Source organism: Triticum urartu, chromosome 3 (genome assembly GCF_003073215.2).
Source record: "Triticum urartu cultivar G1812 chromosome 3, Tu2.1, whole genome shotgun sequence".
Classification (NCBI taxonomy): Eukaryota; Viridiplantae; Streptophyta; class Magnoliopsida; order Poales; family Poaceae; genus Triticum; species Triticum urartu.
In genome coordinates this window covers 1,976,357-1,997,186 of record NC_053024.1, presented here as the reverse complement: position 1 = coordinate 1,997,186, position 20,830 = coordinate 1,976,357, and the positions used below count along the sequence as shown (strand labels likewise).

The 20,830-nt window shown below is 43.9% G+C and overlaps 3 protein-coding genes across 3 annotated transcripts; 1 reads left to right on the top strand and 2 right to left on the bottom strand.

Moving 5' to 3' along the window:
• Positions 1 to 3: 3 nt before the first annotated feature.
• Positions 4 to 1,161, bottom strand: LOC125542212 (cell division cycle protein 123 homolog; the record flags this gene model as incomplete). Its single annotated transcript, XM_048705160.1, has 1 exon — positions 4 to 1,161. A coding segment is annotated over exon 1 (1,005 nt), but the record flags the coding sequence as incomplete, so codon positions are not given.
• Positions 1,162 to 12,272: 11,111 nt separating this feature from the next.
• On the bottom strand, positions 12,273 to 15,605 carry LOC125547453. The gene is made up of 4 exons (XM_048711317.1): positions 15,392 to 15,605; positions 13,189 to 14,998; positions 12,967 to 13,085; positions 12,273 to 12,866 (listed from the first exon to the last, which is right to left on the bottom strand). Exons 2-4 carry the CDS (start codon positions 13,571 to 13,573, stop codon positions 12,519 to 12,521), a joined length of 852 nt encoding a protein of 283 aa, XP_048567274.1. The 5' UTR covers positions 13,574 to 14,998; positions 15,392 to 15,605; the 3' UTR covers positions 12,273 to 12,518.
• A 582-nt stretch (positions 15,606 to 16,187) lies between these two features.
• LOC125547452 (protein MOTHER of FT and TFL1 homolog 2-like) lies at positions 16,188 to 19,527 on the top strand. The gene is made up of 4 exons (XM_048711316.1): positions 16,188 to 16,444; positions 16,602 to 16,663; positions 16,866 to 16,906; positions 18,999 to 19,527. Exons 1-4 carry the CDS (start codon positions 16,250 to 16,252, stop codon positions 19,226 to 19,228), a joined length of 528 nt encoding a protein of 175 aa, XP_048567273.1. The 5' UTR covers positions 16,188 to 16,249; the 3' UTR covers positions 19,229 to 19,527.
• The last annotated feature ends 1,303 nt before the right edge of the window (positions 19,528 to 20,830 follow it).

Sequence of the window (20,830 nt, the reverse complement as noted above, 5' to 3'; positions counted from 1 at the left end):
TGTGAACAGCAGCGGCAGGGTATAGCCGCCCCAAGGATTGAAGTCGATCAGCTTCACCCGACCATCGGCTCTCACATACACATCAAACGTGTAATTCTCTGAAGCAAACTGTGGCTCGATGAATTCTTCGAAGAAATCCTCGATCTTGGGCTGTACCTCAGCGCTCCACCCAGGCAGAGAAGGGTAGTAGGCAGACGGGTCCCTCTGCGACACACCGACCAGCTTCCGCCCCCGCACAAAGCAGCGGAACTCCGACTCGGGGCGGAGGCCTGGGTACCACTTGCGGAGCGCGAGGTAGTACTGGAACCCGTCGTCCACCCAAGTCTCATCATCATCACTGCTTTCTTGCTCAGCATCCTCTTCCGGCGCATCACTCCCACCGCCGCGGGCACCTACCTCGCTGCAGTTCTCACCAGGGTCACTCAGACTACCCTCTGCGGCATTCCGTCGAACACGGTTGGCGCGCACGAAGTCCTGGCAGGAGGAGCGCGCGGAGACGAGGTCGTGGGCGACGCAGTCGGAGGCGCGGAGCAGCATGGCGACCTCGGCGAAGCAGGTGCAGCGGACGGTGCCGTCGGCGGCCATGAAGACGGCGTCCTTGGGCGCGCTCCAGTTGAGCTTGGGGAGCGCGGCCCCGCCGAGGTCGGCGATGGCGGCGTCCACCGCGGCCTCGAGCTCCGGGAACGCGGGCGGGAGCAGGCCCTCGCCCTCGTCGTCGGAGTCGGAGTCGCCGAAGAGGGGGTCGGTGTTGTCGCGGTCGAGGAGGGAGACGGGGTCCGGGAAGTGGCCCTGGAGCGGCGGGAAGGGCGCGCGGCCGGAGGTGAGCGTCGGGAGGACGAAGGGGAGCGGCCCCTGATCGCCCTCGTCGGGGTCGGGGTAGGCGGTCCGGCCGGCGAGGTAGCGGAGGAAGGCAGCCGGGAGCGGGATGATGGCGGTGGGGACCGTGTGGCGCCGGAAGGCCGGATACCACTCCTGGATCTGGCAGCGGAGCAGCTCCTCCAGCAGCATCTCCGCCGGCTCGTCGGCTGCCTCGCTTTGGGCAGGGTTCGGCGGCGGCGGCGGTCCTCGTCGCCGGCGTCGTGCTCGCGGTTCGCGTGGTGAGAAGGCCGGGCTGCGAAAGAGGAGGACTTCAGGAGGGTTGCGTTGGGCCTAACTAGTATGTGCGCCGTTCACAAGCATGGGTACAGGCCGTTGGCCCATAACTTTAGGACATTTGTACTTTTCTTTCTGAACTATGAAATTTCATTTCAATTAACCACTGTGCCCGGCAATATCGCCGGCAATCAAGTCTCGGATAAAGTTAGGAGCAGCGCCCGGCCATACGGCTTGGGACACATGCACCATCTTCGATCCGTGCGTCGCTAGAGCATCCGCAACATCTTGAGCGTACTCCACCCTGCCAGCACCTGCACCCATCACATCTCCCATGTGGTCTCGGATCACAAACCCCCAGCCACCACACTTCTTGTCACTATGGAAACTTCCATCAATGTTAATCTTTAGAATATCTTGTGGCGGGGGCTTCCACCTTTGTACCGTTTTTGGATTTGAATCTTTGCGTTGTGCAAAGAATTCTAAATACTCCTTTGCATCAGAACCAGCCTGATAAACAACTGAGTTACAGCAAAACTTTTTCTCCTCAAAATTCACCTTGTTCCTACACTTCCACCAGTTCCAAAGCAGACTAACACATTTGGTTTTGGCTTCAAGGTCGGCACTTAGCAAGTAAAAAGTAATCTGCTTTGGATCAGTTAGGTTCATACGTTGTTGTCGGATGTTTTCTAATCCCATCAGGCTCCACACTTCCCTTACTACTCCCTCCGTTCCGATTTACTTGTCGTGGTTTTAGTTCAAATTTGAACTAAAACCACGACGAGTAAATCAGAATGGAGGGAGTAGCTTGCATTTAAAAAATAGATGGCCTCCATCCTCATCGAATCGTTGGCACATCGGGCACAACCTTTCCAACTCTATTCCCTTCCTTTTAAAGTTGCTGCGGAGTGTGAGACTGTCATGTGCCAAACGCCACAGGAACTGTTGGATGTTCATGGGACGGGGAGATTGCCATATTGATTTCCACATGAAGCCAGCCTCATCTCCGACATCCACTGCACCAGGTGCGCCTCTCACTACTTCATTCAATTGACGCTGAAGCCTATAAGCAGATTTCACCGAAAAAACGGCTCGGGTATCAAAGTGCCACGCCCATGCATCCTCCATATCTTCCTTCACCGGGATTGATGGGATGACGTCCGCTTCAGGCTTAAGGAAAATAGAATTCACCAACTGCACATCCCAGCCACCTACAACTGGATCCAATAGTTCAGCAGCCCTCTCAATCAATGTGTTTTCTCTCGGCGAAAATGGTCTTCGGTCCCAGTTCCTCGGCAACCAAGGGTCCTCCCACACCTTAATGCTTGTGTCGTCCCCTACCCTCTTGATAATTTCTTGCTTTATAACCTGCACCCTTTTAGGATACTTCTCCAAGTATAAGAGATCCCTTCCCTTGGTTCTGCATGTAGCACGTCAGTATCTGAAAAGTACCTTGCCTTCAGAACTCGCCCGCACAAACTATTCGGGTTTTGGAGCAGCCGCCATCCCTGCTTTGCCAACATTGCCATATTAAAAATATGCAGATCTTTATAGCCCAAACCTCCATCTTTCTTCGGTAAAGTAAGTTTCTCTGCTGACAGCCAATGAATTTTCTTATCATGGTCCTGCTGCGCCCAGAAGTACCTACAAATCATGGCTGTCATCTGTTCACATAGCCCCTTAGTAAAATCAAAAACTGGCATCGCGTATGTCGGAATAGCTTGTGCACATGCTTTAATCAGTATCTCTTTCCCAGCCTTGCTCAACATTTTCTCCATCCATCCTTGGATCCGTTTCCACACGCGGTCCTTAATATAAGCAAACACTTTGTTCTTGGAGTGACCCACAAACACCGGCAGGCCCAAATATTTTTCATTCCAAGTCTCCTTTTGCAGTCCCATGTTGTTCATCATACCTCTCCTATCTCTTTCTTTGGTGTTCTTGCTGAACATGATTGACGTCTTGTCCGTATTGATTGTCTGCCCCGAACAATCCTCATACAAATTTAGAATATGTTGCAAATGAAGTGTACTTTCCTCTGAGACCTTCAGAAGAATCAATGAGTCATCTGCAAACAGTAGATGATTAAAGCTCGCCGCATTTTGAAAAATCTTTACCCCTTCTAGCTGACCATTCATCTCAGCACTATTCAGTAGACATGAGAAAGCCTCGGCGCAAAACAGAAACAAATAGGGGAGATAGGATCACCCCATCGAAGACCCTTACCTGGCGTGATTTCCTCCGTGAGCATGTCATTAACCCTAAATTTGTACTTCACCGTACGACAACATTTCATTATTAAATTAACCCATTCCTCAGAAAACCCCATCTTTGACATCATAGCCTCCAAAAAATCCCACTTGACCCTGTCATAAGCCTTACTCATATCCAACTTCAACGCCACATATCCCACCCCACCAGACCTCCTATTCTGCATAAAGTGTGTCGCCTCATAAGCTAGCAAAATATTATCTGTAATCAACCGACCCGGAACGAAAGCACTTTGGTTCGGGGCTATAATCTCGGGCAAAATCATTTTCAATCGATTTGCCAACACTTTTGACACTAGCTTCTATACCACGTTGCACAAACTGATGGGTCTGAGATCCTTCATTCTTTCCGGGTTATTGACCTTTGGGATGAGTACTACACATGTTTCATTCCGCTCCAGCGAACTTTTCTGGTTTATAAACTTCCCCAAAAAAAACCTTAAAAAACTTCCCTAGAAAAAACATTCTCCAAAAAAAAATTCTTATGTTTTTTCAGGAAATTTTTGATCTATCCACCATGCCATGGTAGTACAAAGAACACAGGAACAACACAAAAACTACATCCACATCCGTAGACCACCTAGTGAGGACTGCAAGCACTCACTACCGGGAAAAGGATTATAGGCGGGCTCAAATTACTAGCGGACATGGTCAAGAACTGATACGTATTCGCTGGGTCACGGACGCCATGTCTGGTTTGGCCAATCCCATGACCTGGCCATGGGCAGCCCGACCCTGACGGCCCGACCCGAAAATCCCGGGCCGGGCTGAGACCAAGTGTGCCATCGGGCCGAGCTCGGGCATGGAAACTGAGCCCGACGGGCAGGTCGGTTCGGGCTCAGGCCTGCACAAAACGTGTTTTAAGCCGTAGTTGGGCCGGGCCGACCGGGCCGTGTCAGGCATTCTCAGGCTCGGGCTGATTTGTAGGCCCGATGGCTGGGTCGGGCTGGGCTCGAGCCTGGGTTTTTAGCATCGGACTTTTTTTTGACCTGGCCCGAAGCCCGACCCGATTTGTGGTTTGTGATGAATAAAACTTGGCTTTCCCCCTAAAAAATCTATAAATTTTTGAAGTATTCATGCTATATTAACATCTATTATATATGATTTTGGTGCACTTTATGTTATTTTTTGGACTAACCTATTGATCTACCTATGCTAGTTGTTGTTTTCTACATGTTTTTGGTTTTTATAGGTCAAAATAACCCCAACAATTTAATATGATTTTTTCTAAAACATATGTGATTTTTGGGTAAAGGAATCAACACGAGATGGTGCCCAAGGGCCCCACACGGCCAGGGGGTACTCACCCCCTGGGTGCGCCATGGGCCCGTGTGGCTGCTCCTTAAGTCGGTTGGAGCTCTTCTTTCGTCGCAAGCTGATGACCCACAAGTATAGGGGATCTATCAAAGCTTTTCGATAAGTAAGAGTGTCGAACCCAACGAGGAGCAGAAGGAAATGATGATAAGCAGTTTTCAGTAAGGTATTCTGTGCAAGCACTGAAATTATCGGTAACAAATAGTTTTGTGATAAGGTAATTTGTAACGAGTAGCAAGTAATAAAAGTAAATAAGGTGCAGCAAGATGGCCCAATCCTTTTTGTAGCAAAGGACAAGCCTGGACAAACTCTTATATGAAGGAAAGAGCTCCCGAGGACACATGGGAATTATCGTCAAGCTAGTTTTCATCACATTCATATGATTCGCGTTCGGTACTTTGATAATTTGATATGTGGGTGGACCGGTGCTTGGGTGCTGTCCTTACTTGGACAAGCATCCCACTTATGATTAACCCCTATTGCAAACATCGGCAACTACAACAGAAGTATTAAGGTAAACCTAACCACAACATGAAACATATGGATCCAAATCAGCCCCTTACGAAGCAACGCATAAACTAGGGTTCAAGCTTCTATCACTCTACCAACCCATCATCTACTTATTACTTCCCAATGCCTCCCTCTTGGCCCAAACAATGGTGAAGTGTCATGTAGTCGACGTTCACATGACACCACTAGAGGGATGACAACATACTTCTCATCAAAATATCGAACGAATACCAAATTCACATGACTACTAATAGCAAGACTTCTCGCATGTCCTCAGGAACAAACGTAACTACTCACAAAGCATATTCAAGTTCATAATCATAGGGGTATTAATATGCATAATGGATCTGAACATATGATGTTCCACCAACTAAACCAACTAGCATCAACTACAAGGAGTAATCAACACTACTAGCAACCCACAGGTACCAATTTGAGGTTTGGATACAAAGATGGATACAAGAGATGAACTAGGGTTTGAGATGAGATGGTGCTGGTGAAGATGTTGACGGAGATTGACCCCCTCCCGACGAGACGATCATTGGTGATGACCATGGTGATGATTTCCCCCTCCGGGGGGAAGTTTCCCCGGCAGAACAGCTCTGCCGGAGCCCTAGATTGGTTCCGCCAAGGTTCCGCCTCGTGGCGGCGGAGTTTCTTCTCCAAAGCTTGCTTATGATTTTTTTCCTCGACGAAAGACCTCATATAGCATAAGATGGGTATCGAAGGGTCACCAGGGGGCCCACGAGGCAGGGGGCGCGCCCCCCACCCTCGTGCCAGGGTGTGGCCCCTCTGGAACTTTCTTCGCTCAATATTTTTTATATATTATGGAAATAACTTCCATGAAGTTTCAGGACTTTTGGAGCTGTGAAGAATAGGTCTCTAATATTTGCTCATTTTCCAGCCCAGAATCCCAGCTGCCGGCATTCTCCCTCTTCTTGTAAACCTTGTAAAATAAGAGAGAATAGGCATAAGTATTGTGACATAATGTGTAATAACAGCCCATAGTGCAATAAATATCGATATAAAAGCATGATGCAAAATGAACATATCACAAGCAAGCTAATTTTACGAAAAAAACCTCAAAATTCTAGCCTAATCGGAGTTACGGGTCTTTGGATATTTAATTACGGTGTTCGGCCAGAAAAAAGACCAAAAAAATAGAGAAACGGAGAGAGAAGAGATCTAATCATTCATTGTTCCATGATTAATATTTATTACGTTAGTAATTGCAAATCAATCCATGGTCATTTTTTCACGTCCTTGATTTTGTTGTTCCACTTGTAGTCGTGAATTGTTCCATGATGACTTTCTTCTATTTCCCCTTTTCATCCAATAGTGGGCGATGATTATTCTGTGATGGTTTTTTTGTTTCACTTTTTGCATCCTCTAGTTATCCTTGCTGATGATTAATTTTTAATTATCTGTTCACTCGTAGTCAGTGGCGGAGCTACTTGGGGGCCAAACTGGGCCATGGCCCCCCCAGCTCATAGAAAAACATGCACATATGCCTTTATATTTGGTCTAATTTTCAACTAAAATCAGCCTAAAGCAATCATGTTTGCCCCCCCCCCCCTTCAGCCCATGCCCCCCCATAATTTCATCTCAAGCCCCGCCATTGCTCGTAGTTGTGAGTTGTGTTTTTTACTGTTAGAACTGGATAGGTTCTGAGCGGTATTTTTAGAATGGGTACATAGCTTAGTTAGATTACACTACTTCCTCCGATCCATATTAGTTATTGCTGATTTAGTATAACTCTGCACTAAATCAGCAATAATTAATATGGATCGGACGGAGTAACATTTACAGATAATAAAGCGAGCACTAGTACAATTACGAAGTTTAAATTATGAATACTCATGCATATAATGAACTGCATTCTTTTGATATATGGTATACATCATGGATGTGTTGGCAGCTAACTATCCCCTCCCCAACCAAGCGAGAGCGGACCGAAGACGATATTGGAGGTCAAACTACTAGTTGTCACTTCGTACAATCTAGAATCATCTATTGACTTTCACTTAAGCTTGGTAGCCTTGTTCTCTAGAATCCTCCACCGAGTTATTTGCTAGATTCATAAAATCTAGAAGACTCGAGTTTTGTAGTCTTGTAGATATTCAATGCGACTCTGAAAAGCAACACATACAAACACTTAGTGTGCTAATAATGGTTTGCTTAGAGTATAATGAAATCCAATGTAAGGGGGGAGTTTCTAAACTACTCACTCCGCCCCATATTAGTTGTCGCTCAAATGGATGTATGGGATACATCCATTTTAGCAACAACTAATTTGGGACGAAGGGGGTATATTTTTGGCGACAAACTATAATAAAATTTAGCAATAAAAACATATTTGTAATGAAAAACATTGGAATATTTCAAAAATATGTACATAAATATGCATTATCGTCTTTACATTGTTAATTATACTAAATGTACCAAAAACGGTATCTTAAGTTATTATGTAAAATAATGTATGTCATTTACAAAGATCATAATATGAGTTACGATGAGGTAAAAAAATCAGTATAAACATAAGAAAGGTGAATTATAACTTAAGAGAAAAAGGCGAAGTAGAGAACGCACATCATATTTATTCCTTAAAAGTTCATATCATACATATATATGATGAGCTATCTCAACTCCAGAAAAAAAAATCCATTACAAAAGAGCGCACCTTGCTTTTAGCCTTCATTGATTATTTTTATGAAAAAACCTCATAATTATCATTTGTGTGTCAGTGTTGATATCACTAGACCATAGTGGCGCGCATTGCCGCGCCCGTCTATTTTGGCAATAAAATGATATTCAGTTTTATTAATGTATATGCAGAGGCGCTGAATATGAAGGTGAAATTTTCATTAAGCTACTTCTTTGTCAGTAAAAAAATGTGTTTTGTTGCTGTGCCCCAAGAACAAACGGTGAAAAATATTGAGAAAAAAATTGAACAGTATAATGACATGACATCACTGTTAGGGAAATTATTTAGATTCAAAACCGATCCACCGACATGCAATTTTTTTAGTAACAAATAATGATGATGTTTCATCGAACCATCTCAAAATAAGAATTCCGATAAAATTATCTCCTTCACTTATGAACCCATATACATACATGAATTTTTTAGCATTTTCAGTAGTAGTACACCATGTAAATTGTGTCCGCGACTATTTAGAAATTTAATTGCAGAACGGTGCTTGTTTTGCCCTCTTTTTCGCTGTATCAACATAACTCTTAAGCAAAAAGTACATCATGGAATTTATCTTATTTTCCTATGTAAATTAGCAAGCTCTTTTAGTCTGATTAGTCAAACTGAGGACATCATCAAGTTGTAAGTGTTGAAGTATCTAAGCAGAAAAAAAACATAAAGGACAATAATATCACGTAATAGCATGCTGATCTGAAACAGAATGTGCCGCCTTGTAACACCATGTCAATATTGCATGTCTTCCTCAAAATGATAATGCATCATATAATTTATACATGCAATCCACTGGTGCTACCAGATCTAAATAACTTCACCTTGTATTGAGCTAATTTGAAAGCAGTAGAGGTCCAAGAAGGTGTAACGCGCTCGCCTCATTCTTTTAGGGGAGAAGCCCTCGCCTCGTACCTGCTGCTTTGCCTAGCCGCAATGCGTGCATATATGCAGTGGATGATTCCCTTTTTTTACTTGCGACGAAGCGACGGAAAGAAATTGGATAACACGGGCCCAGCAGGCCCAAACAACAGTAGATCGCTGATTTTGTTGCGGGAGCATCGTCCCAATCCGTTTAGCGCTCCTAGCAGAGTGGAAGGTGCATCCAACGGCCAAAAACGCCTAAAACTGTAGATCCGATGGTTGAGATGCTAATAGCCTGATAGGGCTGGAAAAGTGCTCGATTATAATGTATCTAAATATTGTAGCAATAATTATTTTTCCAATAAGGTTCCAAATATTGCTATTAACATAATTTTACTACAAGTGATTGATAGCTATGCAGTTTGCATGATTATCATGCTTATTTATTACCCTCTGTTTTTATTTACTACATATTAGTTTTTTCTTAAATCAAACTTTTTATCTACGACCAAGTTTATATATTTTTTATTAACATCTCTAATACCAAATTAAGATCATTGGGTTCATTATTGAATATATCTTCACATCATATACATTTTTATTATAAACTAGCAAAAGAGCCCGTGCGTTGCAACGGGAGAGAAAACATAACACACGCTCTTAACTCAACAACCATCACTCAAGACCACAATAGGTCAATCTCCTTTATTTTTGCGAGGCATCATATTTGTGTTGCCGCTTATCCTCCTTCTCACCCTCGTCGGCGATGGCCTCGGTGGTCACACAAAACAACAAAAAATGTGTGTTAAATATGGTTAATCCTAAGACGTCTCTCTCTCCCTCTCTCCTCCCTCTCCCTCTCCCTCCCTCCCTCCCCCTCTCTCTCTCTCTCACTGTCGCGATGAGAAATCTGTTGTTTTCCCCTGCGACATTTTTCAGAGGTATGCATGTGTAGTTATTGATATTTTCTTTTCCGTATATGGTTATAGTGGGTGTTTATTTGCAATCTGGATCGCCGCCGGTATGAAAAAAACGAATCTTGCGCTATAAATTATAATTTTGCTTCCATAGCAATATTTTAAAAATATTTAACATGTAAAATTAACTTCATATTTAGATTCCACACATTTTTCTAATAAAATTTCATACATAATATGTTAAAATTAAAGTTACGGTTTAAAAGATACAGATAATTTAGAAAATCATTTGGTTTGACTCAAATATATTCCAAAATAATATTTAGAAATACTTAATAGGTAAAAATAATCTTATATTCATATTCTACATATTTTTCTAATCAAATTTCACATATAACACGTTCAAATCGGAGTTACGGTTTAAAAGATATGGATGATTTTAAAAATTATTTGTTTGACTTAAATATGATCCACGGATGAATTACCTAAAACATCAGGTTTTTTTCTTTCAAAAAATGTAAAATAACGGTTCGGATGTGACTTAAATCCGGACGGCGGGTTGATTTCAAGAAAAGACAAGGACTTTTGTGTAAAATACGAATATAACGATTCGTTTTAACTTAAAACAGGACTGCAGGTTGAATTCTCTAAAATAGAGAGACTTTTCTGAAAATGCCATGACGGATGAAAGAAACCCAATTTGCTTTATTATTATTATTATTATTATTATTATTATTATTATTAGGTATAAAGAGCCTGTGCGTTGCAACGGGAGAGAAAACATAACACACGCTCTTAACTCAACAACCATCACTCAAGACCACAATAGGTCCATCTCCTTTATTTTTGCAAGGCATCATATTTGTGTTGCCGCTTATCCTCCTTCTCACCCTCGCCGGCGATGGCCTCGGTGTTCACACAAAACAACAAAAAACGTGTGTTGAATATGGTTAATCCTAAGACGTCTCTCTCTCCCTCTCTCTCCTCCCTCTCCACCCGTCTCTCTCTCTCTCTCTCTCTCTCTCGCTTTCTCTCACTCTCGCGATGAGAAATCTGATGTTTTCCTCTGCGACATTTTTCAGAGGTATGCATATGTAGTTATCGATGTTTTCTTTTCCCTATATGGTTATAGTGGGATGTTTATTTGCAATCTGGATCGCCGCCGGTATGAAAAAAACGGATCTTGCGCTATGAATTATAAGTTTGCTTCCATAACAATATTTTAAAAATATTTAATAGGTAAAATTAACATCATATTTAGATTCCACACATTTTTCTAATAAAATTTCATATATAATATGTTAAAATCGAAGTTACGGTTTAAAAGATACAGATAATTTAGAAAATCATTTGGTCTGACTCAAATATATTCCAAAATAATATTTAAAAATACTTAACAGGTAAAAATAATCTCATATTCATATTCTAGATATTTTTCTAATCAAATTTCATATATGACATGTTCAAATTGGAGTTATGGTTTAAAAGATATGGATGATTTTAAAAAGCATTTGTTTGACTTAAATATGATCCACGGATGAATTACCTAAAACATCAGGGGGTTTCGAAAAATGTAAGATAACGGTTTGGGTGTGATTTAAACCGGATGGCGGGTTGATTTTAAGAAAAGACGGGAACTTTTGTGTAAAATACGAAAATAATGATTCGTTTTCACTTAAAACAGGACTACGGGCTGAATTCTTTGAAATAGAGGGACTTTTCTAAAAAATGCCATGACGGACGAAAGAAACCCAATTTGCTTTATTATTAGATAAAGAATATTCATATTATTTCCTATAAACTTGGTCAAACTTCATGAAGTTGACTTAGGATAAAACTAATATGGAGAGTGAAAAACTAGAGGGAGTGGAAAACTAGAGCCAAGTGATGCCCGGCTCCTCGTCGGACTTCATGTGAGTGAAGAGCTTGTCGATCTTCGCTTTCCACTGGTGCAGCAAACGACGGTTGGACTCCACCTCCGCCGCCTTTTTCACTTGGCCACCTCAAACTCCGCCATAGCGTCGGCCATGTCGAAGCCCGCATGCGCCAGATCTGCCTCCTCTGCCTCTTCCTTCTCTATGGCCGCCACCTTCCCCTCCTCCTCTGTCTCTGCCTCCTGCTCCTCTATGGCGGCCGCCTCCGGCTCCGGTCCTCCTCCATGGTTGCGTCCTCCTCCTTCGGCTCTACCCCTCCTCCATGGCCGTGTCCTCCTCCTTACCCGGCTATAGCGAATCCGGAACTAGGACGACGGCGATTCGAGCATCACGCCTAGTCCGGATCTCCTCTATCAGCTGCAAGCGCCGCTTCGGAGTGAGCATGGTTCCCGTTGACTACGAAGTCCTCCGTGACGAGTTCATCAATCTCAAGATAATATGCTGGCTCAGCCTCTCAGAGGTGATCATGAAGATAAGATGTGCGTACATGCATTCATAGCAATGAAAAAAATAGCGCGCTATTTGAAATAGCGCAGCCTTCAAAAAAACGCTATAAACGAAATAGCGTGCTATTAGCGCGCTATTTTGCAAAATAGCGTTTCACAAAACATTATTCAGATTTCAGCATATAGCATACAAATGACAGATATATCAACACAAATGACAGATTTCAGCAGCTAAAACCAAGGCTAAAACATTGTTCAGATAACAAAGCATGGTCCAGATATAGGCATATAGCACTGTTCAGAGTTCATATATTCAGATTTCAGACAAACAAAGTAGACGGATAAATTAAACAACCTACAAGCAAGGTCCAGAATAGCAGAAATAAGGACTTAGGACTTTAGGAGCCAGCCAACAACGATGCAGAAGCTCAATCAGAATCAGATGAACTTGCTGCCATGGCATCATCATCCTAATCAGAAGAAGAACGCACAGATTGCAGCTCATCATCACGAAAAACTGGGAGCAACTTCTTCCTAGGCTGACGAGCTTTATTTCTTTTTGATGCAACAGCTCTTGCTCTCGGTTGTGGTATTGGTTCTTCTTCAGGTTCATCTGTAGTATCCACAACTAGAACCGGCACAATTCCTGTGATCCACTCGTTATCTTCATCTTCCACAACATCTGCACGTGTTCTGTCCACAAGTGGATCCTTGTCTTTGTTCATTCTCTTTTGTTCAAGTTGGGAGTTGGCCTTGATGAAGACAAGATCTCTCATTTTGTCATGAAGTAGCCTGTTGCGCCTTTTGCTGCCTTGAACCTGATTGTACATTGCAAGTAAATAAACATCAGTAAGAAAAAGAAACATATGTGCATATAAAGGATATGTTGACAGTTTGTACTTTGTACTACATTCTTACCTGCTGAAAAACACTGAAGTTTCTCTCACAAGCTGATGAGCTGCATGTCAAGCTCAAAATCCGCATAGCCAGTACCCTGAGATTTGGTGCACTTGATCCATGATTGGACCACCATTCAGCTGCATCAACAAGTAACAAATAACAGTTAACAAAGCTGCAACATCTAATTTGCATTGCAGCCTACACATCTTATTTCAACAATGTAAATATTTAGTTCTTTACTTGGATCAAAGTTCTTGTTTCTCCGCTGCCTTTTAGCACTGTCCCTTCCAAACGACCCCTCTTCATTTTGATATGCCTGACACTCAGCTGTCATTATATCTTCCTTCTTACCATCTCTAACCATCTTCTCCATGCAAACAACAAGGCCATCTTTAAATGTTCCATCCAACTCAATCTCCAGCTTGTTTTCATAGTAGTAGTATGGGTTTAAGAAGTATCCAGCCCTATGTAGGGGCCCCTTCAATTTGTTGTCCCATCTGTTATCAATAATGTGTAGCACTTCCTGGATACTAGCCTCCTCATTGTCAAATCTAGCTGCAATCTCCTTCTTTGCATCCAAAAAAGCGCCATATATGAAACCCATAGCTGGTACATCGCTGTCCATTCGCCGCAGCAAATTAGCCAAAGGCTCAAAGAAGTTGACAGCACGTTCTACTCCTGTCCAAAAATTTCAGAGCGCACACTTCGGTTGGAATCACGTTCTTTCACCTTTTTTAAGTAACCCATTTCATCCATCTGATCTAATCTGAATAGCTTCTGCAGTTCTTTCTTGTTGTCCAGCATGCTTTTCAAGTTCAAGTAAGCTGTAGCAAACCTTGTAATGCCAGACCTCACCAGATCTTTCCCAAGGAATTCCCTCATTAGAGACAAAACTCTAGTGTGTGCATAAAGGAAAACAGTGACATAGTAGAGTCCACTTTTTTAAGCTTGCCAATATCCTCTAACATCAGATCAATAGAATGGGCAGCACAACCATTCCAAAATATGTTGGGGCGCTTTGCTTTCAACAAGGTTGATGCCGCTTGATTAACACTTGCATTATCAGTCACAACTTGAACTACATGCTTCTCACCAACCTCTTCTATGCATCTATCAACAAGCTCAAAGATGTACTTCCCATCTTTCTTCACGGCTGAACAGTCCACAGAATTAAGAAACACCACACCATGAGCACTATGAACTACAAGATTCATTACCCCTCTTCCTCTTATGTCAGTCCATGCATCTGTCATGATTATACATCCAGTAAGCTCCCAAGTCTTCCTGTGTGCATTGAAGGACTCCTGAACTCTTTTCTTCATCTTCATCAATATTGGGCCACCCATTTCATAAGGAGTAGGACCGTCCAAGTCATCACCATACTGTCCAATTGACTGAAGCATGAGGTCAAAGCTGGGAAGTGTGACTACGTTGAATGGAATGCAAGCTTCATAGAACCACTGGCAGATGTACTCACAAGCACGAGCCCTTTTTTGTTCTCTCTTCTCAGTTGTCAGCTTCCCCTGGATCGTGTTAGCACCACGTTTCCTCTTCCTTGCGGCAACAAGCTCTTCGGGAGTTAATTCACAGTATTTGTCCATAGGGCCACTTGAAGATTTAGATTTATTTCTTGTTGATCTCGATGGCTGAAGCACAAGTGCAGAATGGTTTAGTCCATCTTCATCACTTGTAGCTTGTTCTTCCCCCTCCGAGTGGCTCAAGTCAACTCCATTTCTGCGTCTCTTCTGCTCCATAAGCTTGGCTGCCTTTTTGTCACCCTTCTTTGTCAAGTACTGAAGGATCTCCTCTTTGACATCAGCTGGCACTTTCTCACAGTGATCCACACCAGACTTAGGAATGCATGCAAGGTGCAATTTGATTCGACTAGTGCCATTGCTGGACAAATGACCGCAGAATATGCATCTTAGACAGTTCTTCTTGCTGATGTCCGGACATGTGCAATATTTCCATGCTGGATCTTTTGATCTAGGAACAACCTGTGCTCCTTCTCCCTATGTAGCTGTTGATGCTGTGCTTGACACATCACCGCCTACATTCATGAATACAACAAAGTATGTTCAGAAATTTTAACTGGCTTGCAAATAAGGAACATATGATTGCAGCAAAGTATTTATTTACATTTACTAGTACCAAATTTGGAAAGTACCAACTCTGGTTGTACTAACTACAAGGTACAAGCACTGAGAGTCTGAGACTGAGAGCAATCAGCAAGTACTTACTAGCTTACTACTAACAAAGTTAACATGGAGATGATTTAATTAGAAAGTAGAGTACTAGATAGTAGACACAACTACACAAGTCATGGACAATTTAAGATTGACTAATTACGAATTTAAGATTGACTATTTTTGGATCGGTGTTCATCAAGAATCAAGATTGACTAATTAAGAATTTAAGATTTATGAATTGAAGCAACTCTTACCTGGTTCCTGGTTCGCCGCCGCTGAAGCTGGCGCCGACATCGAGTTGTGGAGCAAGAGGAGGCGACAGCGACCCGAGAAGAGGATTAGAGGAGGCGACGAAGACCCGAGGAGGCGACGACGACCCGAGGAGGCGGCCGGCCGTGGCTGGAGGAGACGGGCAAAGCACCGGCGGCCGCCGCTGCCACCGTCGCCTCGTTCGATTTAGGAAGGGCTCGCTCGGTAGGTTGGTTAGGGTTCGCTCGGCTGAAGGAGAAGATATGCTTGGTTACTGGGCCAGAAAGCCCAAAAGTATAGTGGGCTGATGAAAAATTCATCTGGAAAAAAACGCCGTCGAAAAAATAGCACCGATACGCGCTGTAGAAAGAAAAAACCCAGACTAAGGAAGTGCATGCATCTGGCTCGGCGAGTGATTGTAAACAACTGGCTCACTGCATTGCATGCGTACATGCATGCGCAGTACACACGCAGCTGGTGGATCCAGCCAGCGGATTGTCTGTCTCGCTGGCGGGAGAGGCACGCAGTACGCACCCAGATCATCACCCCACACGTGGCACGCCGGTCCTTCCAGAGGCCATGTCCCGGCTACGTGTCGCTTGACCTGTACATGCATGATCCATGCACGCATCAGCGATCGATACGTATGCGTAGGCTGCATGCACGCATGGCGCCAAGGAGGGTAGCCCAAGTCCCAACCCCCGTGACAAAACCCTCAGTTAATAATCCGCCGCGCTAGCCACCTGCTTAGCGTAAGCCATATATACACCCAGCCATGCGTCATTTGTACAGGTCGTCGTTGGCTCTCGTCCAGAGAAAAGCAGGGGAAGACAAGGAGAAAAGAGCAGAGCAGAGGAGCAAACATGTCCCGGTTCGTTGATCCGCTGGTGGTGGGGCGGGTGATCGGCGAGGTGGTGGACATGTTCGTGCCGTCGGTGGCCATGGCCGTGGCCTACGGCGCCAGGGACCTCAGCAACGGCTGCCACGTGAAGCCCTCCCTGGCCGCCGACCAGCCGCTCGTCCGCATCTCCGGCCGCCGCAACGACCTCTACACCCTCGTACGTCCCGCCCCGGCCGGCCCCATGCGTGCATGCACCTGCCCGCCCTCGATGGACTCGTGGATATACACACTTGTTCATATGCATGGGAACTTGATGGTGATTTATGTATGTGTGTGCATGGTGATCCATGGATGTACATGCTTGCTTGCTGCAGGTGATGACGGATCCTGACGCGCCTAGCCCTAGCGAGCCCACCATGAAGGAGTACCTCCACTGGTATGTACTACTACTGCTGCTGCTGCTGCTATGTATGTATGTATGATTTGGCACCTGACTCACAATTAAACAAGTGTCAATTCCATAGATCTCCACACGCACACACCCTGGAGATATGGATATCATCATCGTCCAGCTTCTTTATTTATTAACTGATTCCTACTGCACTCACTGCGTGCGTTTTATTCATTTGTGTCTGCAGGATAGTGGTTAACATACCGGGTGGAACAGATGCAACTAAAGGTTAGTACTTTATTTATGACAAATGGATCATTAGTTTCATATAACACTCACAATACATTGTACTCCAATTAACCATTCACATGTAAATTGCACTCTTATTTTATCGTTCTTGCGTGTCTCTCACGGTATCGCCGATGTACAACTTTGGTTATAGTAGAAATGTCATAATTAATTACTGTACTGCAATTTCAAATTTCAGTATGATGACTTGTACTTTTTGGGGGGGGGGGGGGGGGTCTTATTTCTTTTTAGTTGCCCCCTTTTGATTTTATGTTTGGGTCCACACTTAGTTCTCAGTATTGTTGTTTTAGGAGTAACCATTTGAGCCATGGGAACACACACTGCGCCTCTCCCGCATCTCGACGAGTAGAATTATAGTTGTCTCGACACTTTGCATCTAGCATCATCTTAGTTAAGGCTTTTAAATTAGGAGCTAAATATTTCTCTATTCTTTCATTTCTTTAAGCTTCTTTTACCATATCTCTCGACACCATGAACAATAAGTGCTACTCATATTATTGTAATGTTTTCCCACACTGACGTTTCTAGTAATGGCCTTACTAGCAATCTTCACCTTTAGTGTCCGCTTAGGCCTTATAAATGATGATGCTCTAATAGACAAACACAACAAAAATAGAACACATTCGATGAAAATACTTGCATATAACTAAACCCCACCTCCACTCCACCCCCACGCACACACACATAAACACGTGCTCCAAACCTACCATATATTGCCAATACGTTGGTCATTGTGCCAAGTTCATCTCTTGCCCGAGCCGGTTTTGGATCGTACGTAAAGTCCTCTATCTCACCTAAGACCCAACCGTCACATGTAAGAGATAGCTCATGTCACCCCATGTGCCCTTATACATGTCACAACCATACACAACACATGTCGTTTTCCATTTATCATTGTATGTCGATACCTAGTGGTCCCGACATGCGTACATTCATACTATGATTGCTCACGCATGCCTTTTATTGCGATGGACGGTTAGAATTTGATTTGCCCAACAAGTTATTTGCCTTTCTACTCTTCAGTTAATCTTTCTTTCTTCCTTTTTTCACCGGTAGTTTTTCACCAACGAGATTAATTATGAAATTAGTTCATCAACCACAAAGGATGACGTTGTGTGTCAACTGGTCTCACATCCTTCTAACAATACAATCCATTGGTGCTAATAGAGTATTTTGTGAACCTTCCCATATATTTACTAAAATAGCTCTTGCGAAAAAGAAAATTCACTCAAATGCCTAATTCCAATATTTTACAAAACTGACTAGTACTTTTTTTTGCGAGAATCCACAATATGTAGCTGATATAAAATGAACAACATGTTACATGATTCCATACTTTTAAGGCCTTCCGCTATATCCGGCATTTACTTATTATGCCTCTATCTAGACCCCGTTTGTGGTTGCTGAATTGTGTTTGTATGCTAATTTAATAGTAAGTTGTAGGAAAGCAACGATAAACATAGGCAAAAACGAGTTAAACAAACAATAAAATAGAAGAAAAAAGAATAAACAAAGTGGAGTACCGTAACACGCCGCGATGGCAACGCAGCCTTAGACGACCGGCCACACCTACATATGTACCCAAGCCCAAGTAACAAAACAAACTTGTTTGGTGGCCGCTTCCTGCGATGACCACAGAAAAGAAGATACGGTGCATAAAATATCCAAGATAACGACAGTGCTCCAAGGTTTATATCTTATGTGCACCACGCGCGCGGTGCATGCATATGCGTGCGATCGCATGGCACAAACTTTCGAGCATGCACGCAAGCATGGCCGCCGCAACGGCGCCGCGCCGCCGGACGGCCAAGCTGCGACCAAGCGTTCGTCCTGGAAGCATCCCACGTGTCCGGCTGCGACACGTGTACATCCGCGCATGCAGGACACATACAGCTAGTAGCTTACATGTAGGTGTACTTCCTCGCCTGTTTTGTATGTAGTCCGCATTGAAATATCAAAAAAACTCATATTTAAAATGAAGGAAGTAGCAAATTCTGTCTTTTTTGCCGCCCATGCATTCATGCACGGTGGATATATTACGTCCGGGTGTATATATTTGTGGTGCATGCAGGTGAGGTGGTGGTGCCGTACATGGGGCCGCGGCCGCCGGTGGGCATCCACCGCTACGTGCTGGTGCTGTTCGAGCAGAAGACGCGCTTCCCCTACGTCCCGGCGGCGTCGCCGGACGACCGCGCCTACTTCAACACCCGCGCCTTCGCCGCCAACCACGAGCTCGGCCTCCCCGTCGCCGTCGTCTACTTCAACTCCCAGAAGGAGCCGTCCGGACACCGCCGGCGTTGATGAAATGGCGCGCCGGCCTAGCTACTCCGGCACGCCCGCTGCATGCTCACCGACCAACAATAGTTAATCCCGGTGAAGAATAATAACTAAACTTCCATAAACCAGCCAGCAACTGGCATGTGCTGTATTACCGTCCTTTAATTGCACTGTGCTTGTGTAATGTGTATGCATGCATGAGTTGCATGAAAATCATATATATCTCCGCGCGACGGGGATATTTCCTCCGCGTGTTCTTGTAATAATAGTACTAGCATGCAGTTGGCGCTCAATTTCATGTTGTTTCGTTTTCAAATTTCATCCATAGCATAGTCTCTTGCCGTCTTTCTACTTGTCATCATGTGTTAAGTTTCTTTCGATTTGCGATATCTTGTAGGTACATATATACGCGCACACTTTGCATGATCATACAAACGCCAAGGTTTTTCTTTCGATTCCGCTTTTTCTTCGCAAGGGGCTGAGAAAAACGGTTTCCGGAAAATCTCAAGCTCGGGGTACTTTTGCCGGAAACTTTTAAACAAATTTCGCATGCAAACCAATATAGCGTCAAAATATGTATCGTGATGATATATGCACACATGTTCTCTTTGGCATTAGCTAGATGCATCATGTGGCTTTATTTCATCGAGAGCCGTTGGTTTTACCTTGGCTCATAGGTAAGCCGAGTACCCGTGAAATGACACTCCAAATTAAACCGAGAGCCGTAAGCCAAGCGCAGCACTCGGTTATTTGAGACTTCGCCGAGTATGTTTCATACTCAGTTTTTTTGTAGTCACGTTTAGATTTAAAAAATTTAATTTTTAAACGCGGTAGGAATTTCTCGAGGTCCACCAAAATTTCCAGTAATGGATAGACACAAAGCTGGTTATATCTTAAAAACCTCGGAAACCATAGTAGTATACAGTCTTTCTCATTGTTTTTTGTTTGACTGTTTATTTCTCATTGTTTTTTGGGTAACCGAGACCCAAGATCTCAGTAATTTTTATTTCAGAATCTCCCAAGGTCTCAGTTCAATTGAAGTGTGCAGGCAATAATCCTTTTGGCCCATTCTGGATAGGCCAGGGAGGCCCAGCTAGTAAGCTTGGGCCAATGTTGTCTCCATGTTTAGTACTCTATACTACAGTATGAAACTTCTCTCAAACATAAGTACAAGCACTCAAAATAAAATAAAATAAGTACATTCTCAGGGGAATACCATTGAAGTATGAGATTTTCATTCAGTCGTGCGCTGCCACCTCTTATCACGGTGCTGAAACCGCGGGCTATTTGTGCCAAAACTGCGGTGGAAAAATCAGTATCGCACAGGAAATGATTTTGTGGATTGCTTGCTTATGTTGTCTTGAGCCACACTTTTTGGTGTGCTTATAGTTAGTCCAAACTGTCATTTTAATTATATAGAATAGTTAGATAGTGTCGGCGTCCTGGGAACGGGGTCCCCAGACTTGTCTGCCTGCGGCTCCACCAACGGCCTGATACGGCCCCTCTTCAGCAGCAACCGCTCAAGACCCTCACGAGGGGTCAAGCCTCGCGAGGCGGACGACACAAGACCTCCTCAGGGGCGGCATCGCTAGGCTGGCTCCTGAGGAGCGAGGTGCGCGTGCCGTG

Bases quoted from the DNA above. Each gene is read 5' to 3' on its own strand.
- LOC125547453 (XM_048711317.1), bottom strand. From the start codon at position 13,573: ATGGACAGCGATGTACCAGCTATGGGTTTCATATATGGCGCTTTTTTG. The intron at 13,086-13,188 runs GTAAAGAACTAA...TTGTTGATGCAG, and splicing joins AAACAAGAACTTTGATCCAA to CTGAATGGTGGTCCAATCAT. The intron at 12,867-12,966 runs GTAAGAATGTAG...ATGTACAATCAG, and splicing joins ACTTCAGTGTTTTTCAGCAG to GTTCAAGGCAGCAAAAGGCG.
- LOC125547452 (XM_048711316.1), top strand. From the start codon at position 16,250: ATGTCCCGGTTCGTTGATCCGCTGGTGGTGGGGCGGGTGATCGGCGAG. The intron at 16,664-16,865 runs GTATGTACTACT...TTGTGTCTGCAG, and splicing joins ATGAAGGAGTACCTCCACTG to GATAGTGGTTAACATACCGG. The intron at 16,907-18,998 runs GTTAGTACTTTA...TGGTGCATGCAG, and splicing joins TGGAACAGATGCAACTAAAG to GTGAGGTGGTGGTGCCGTAC.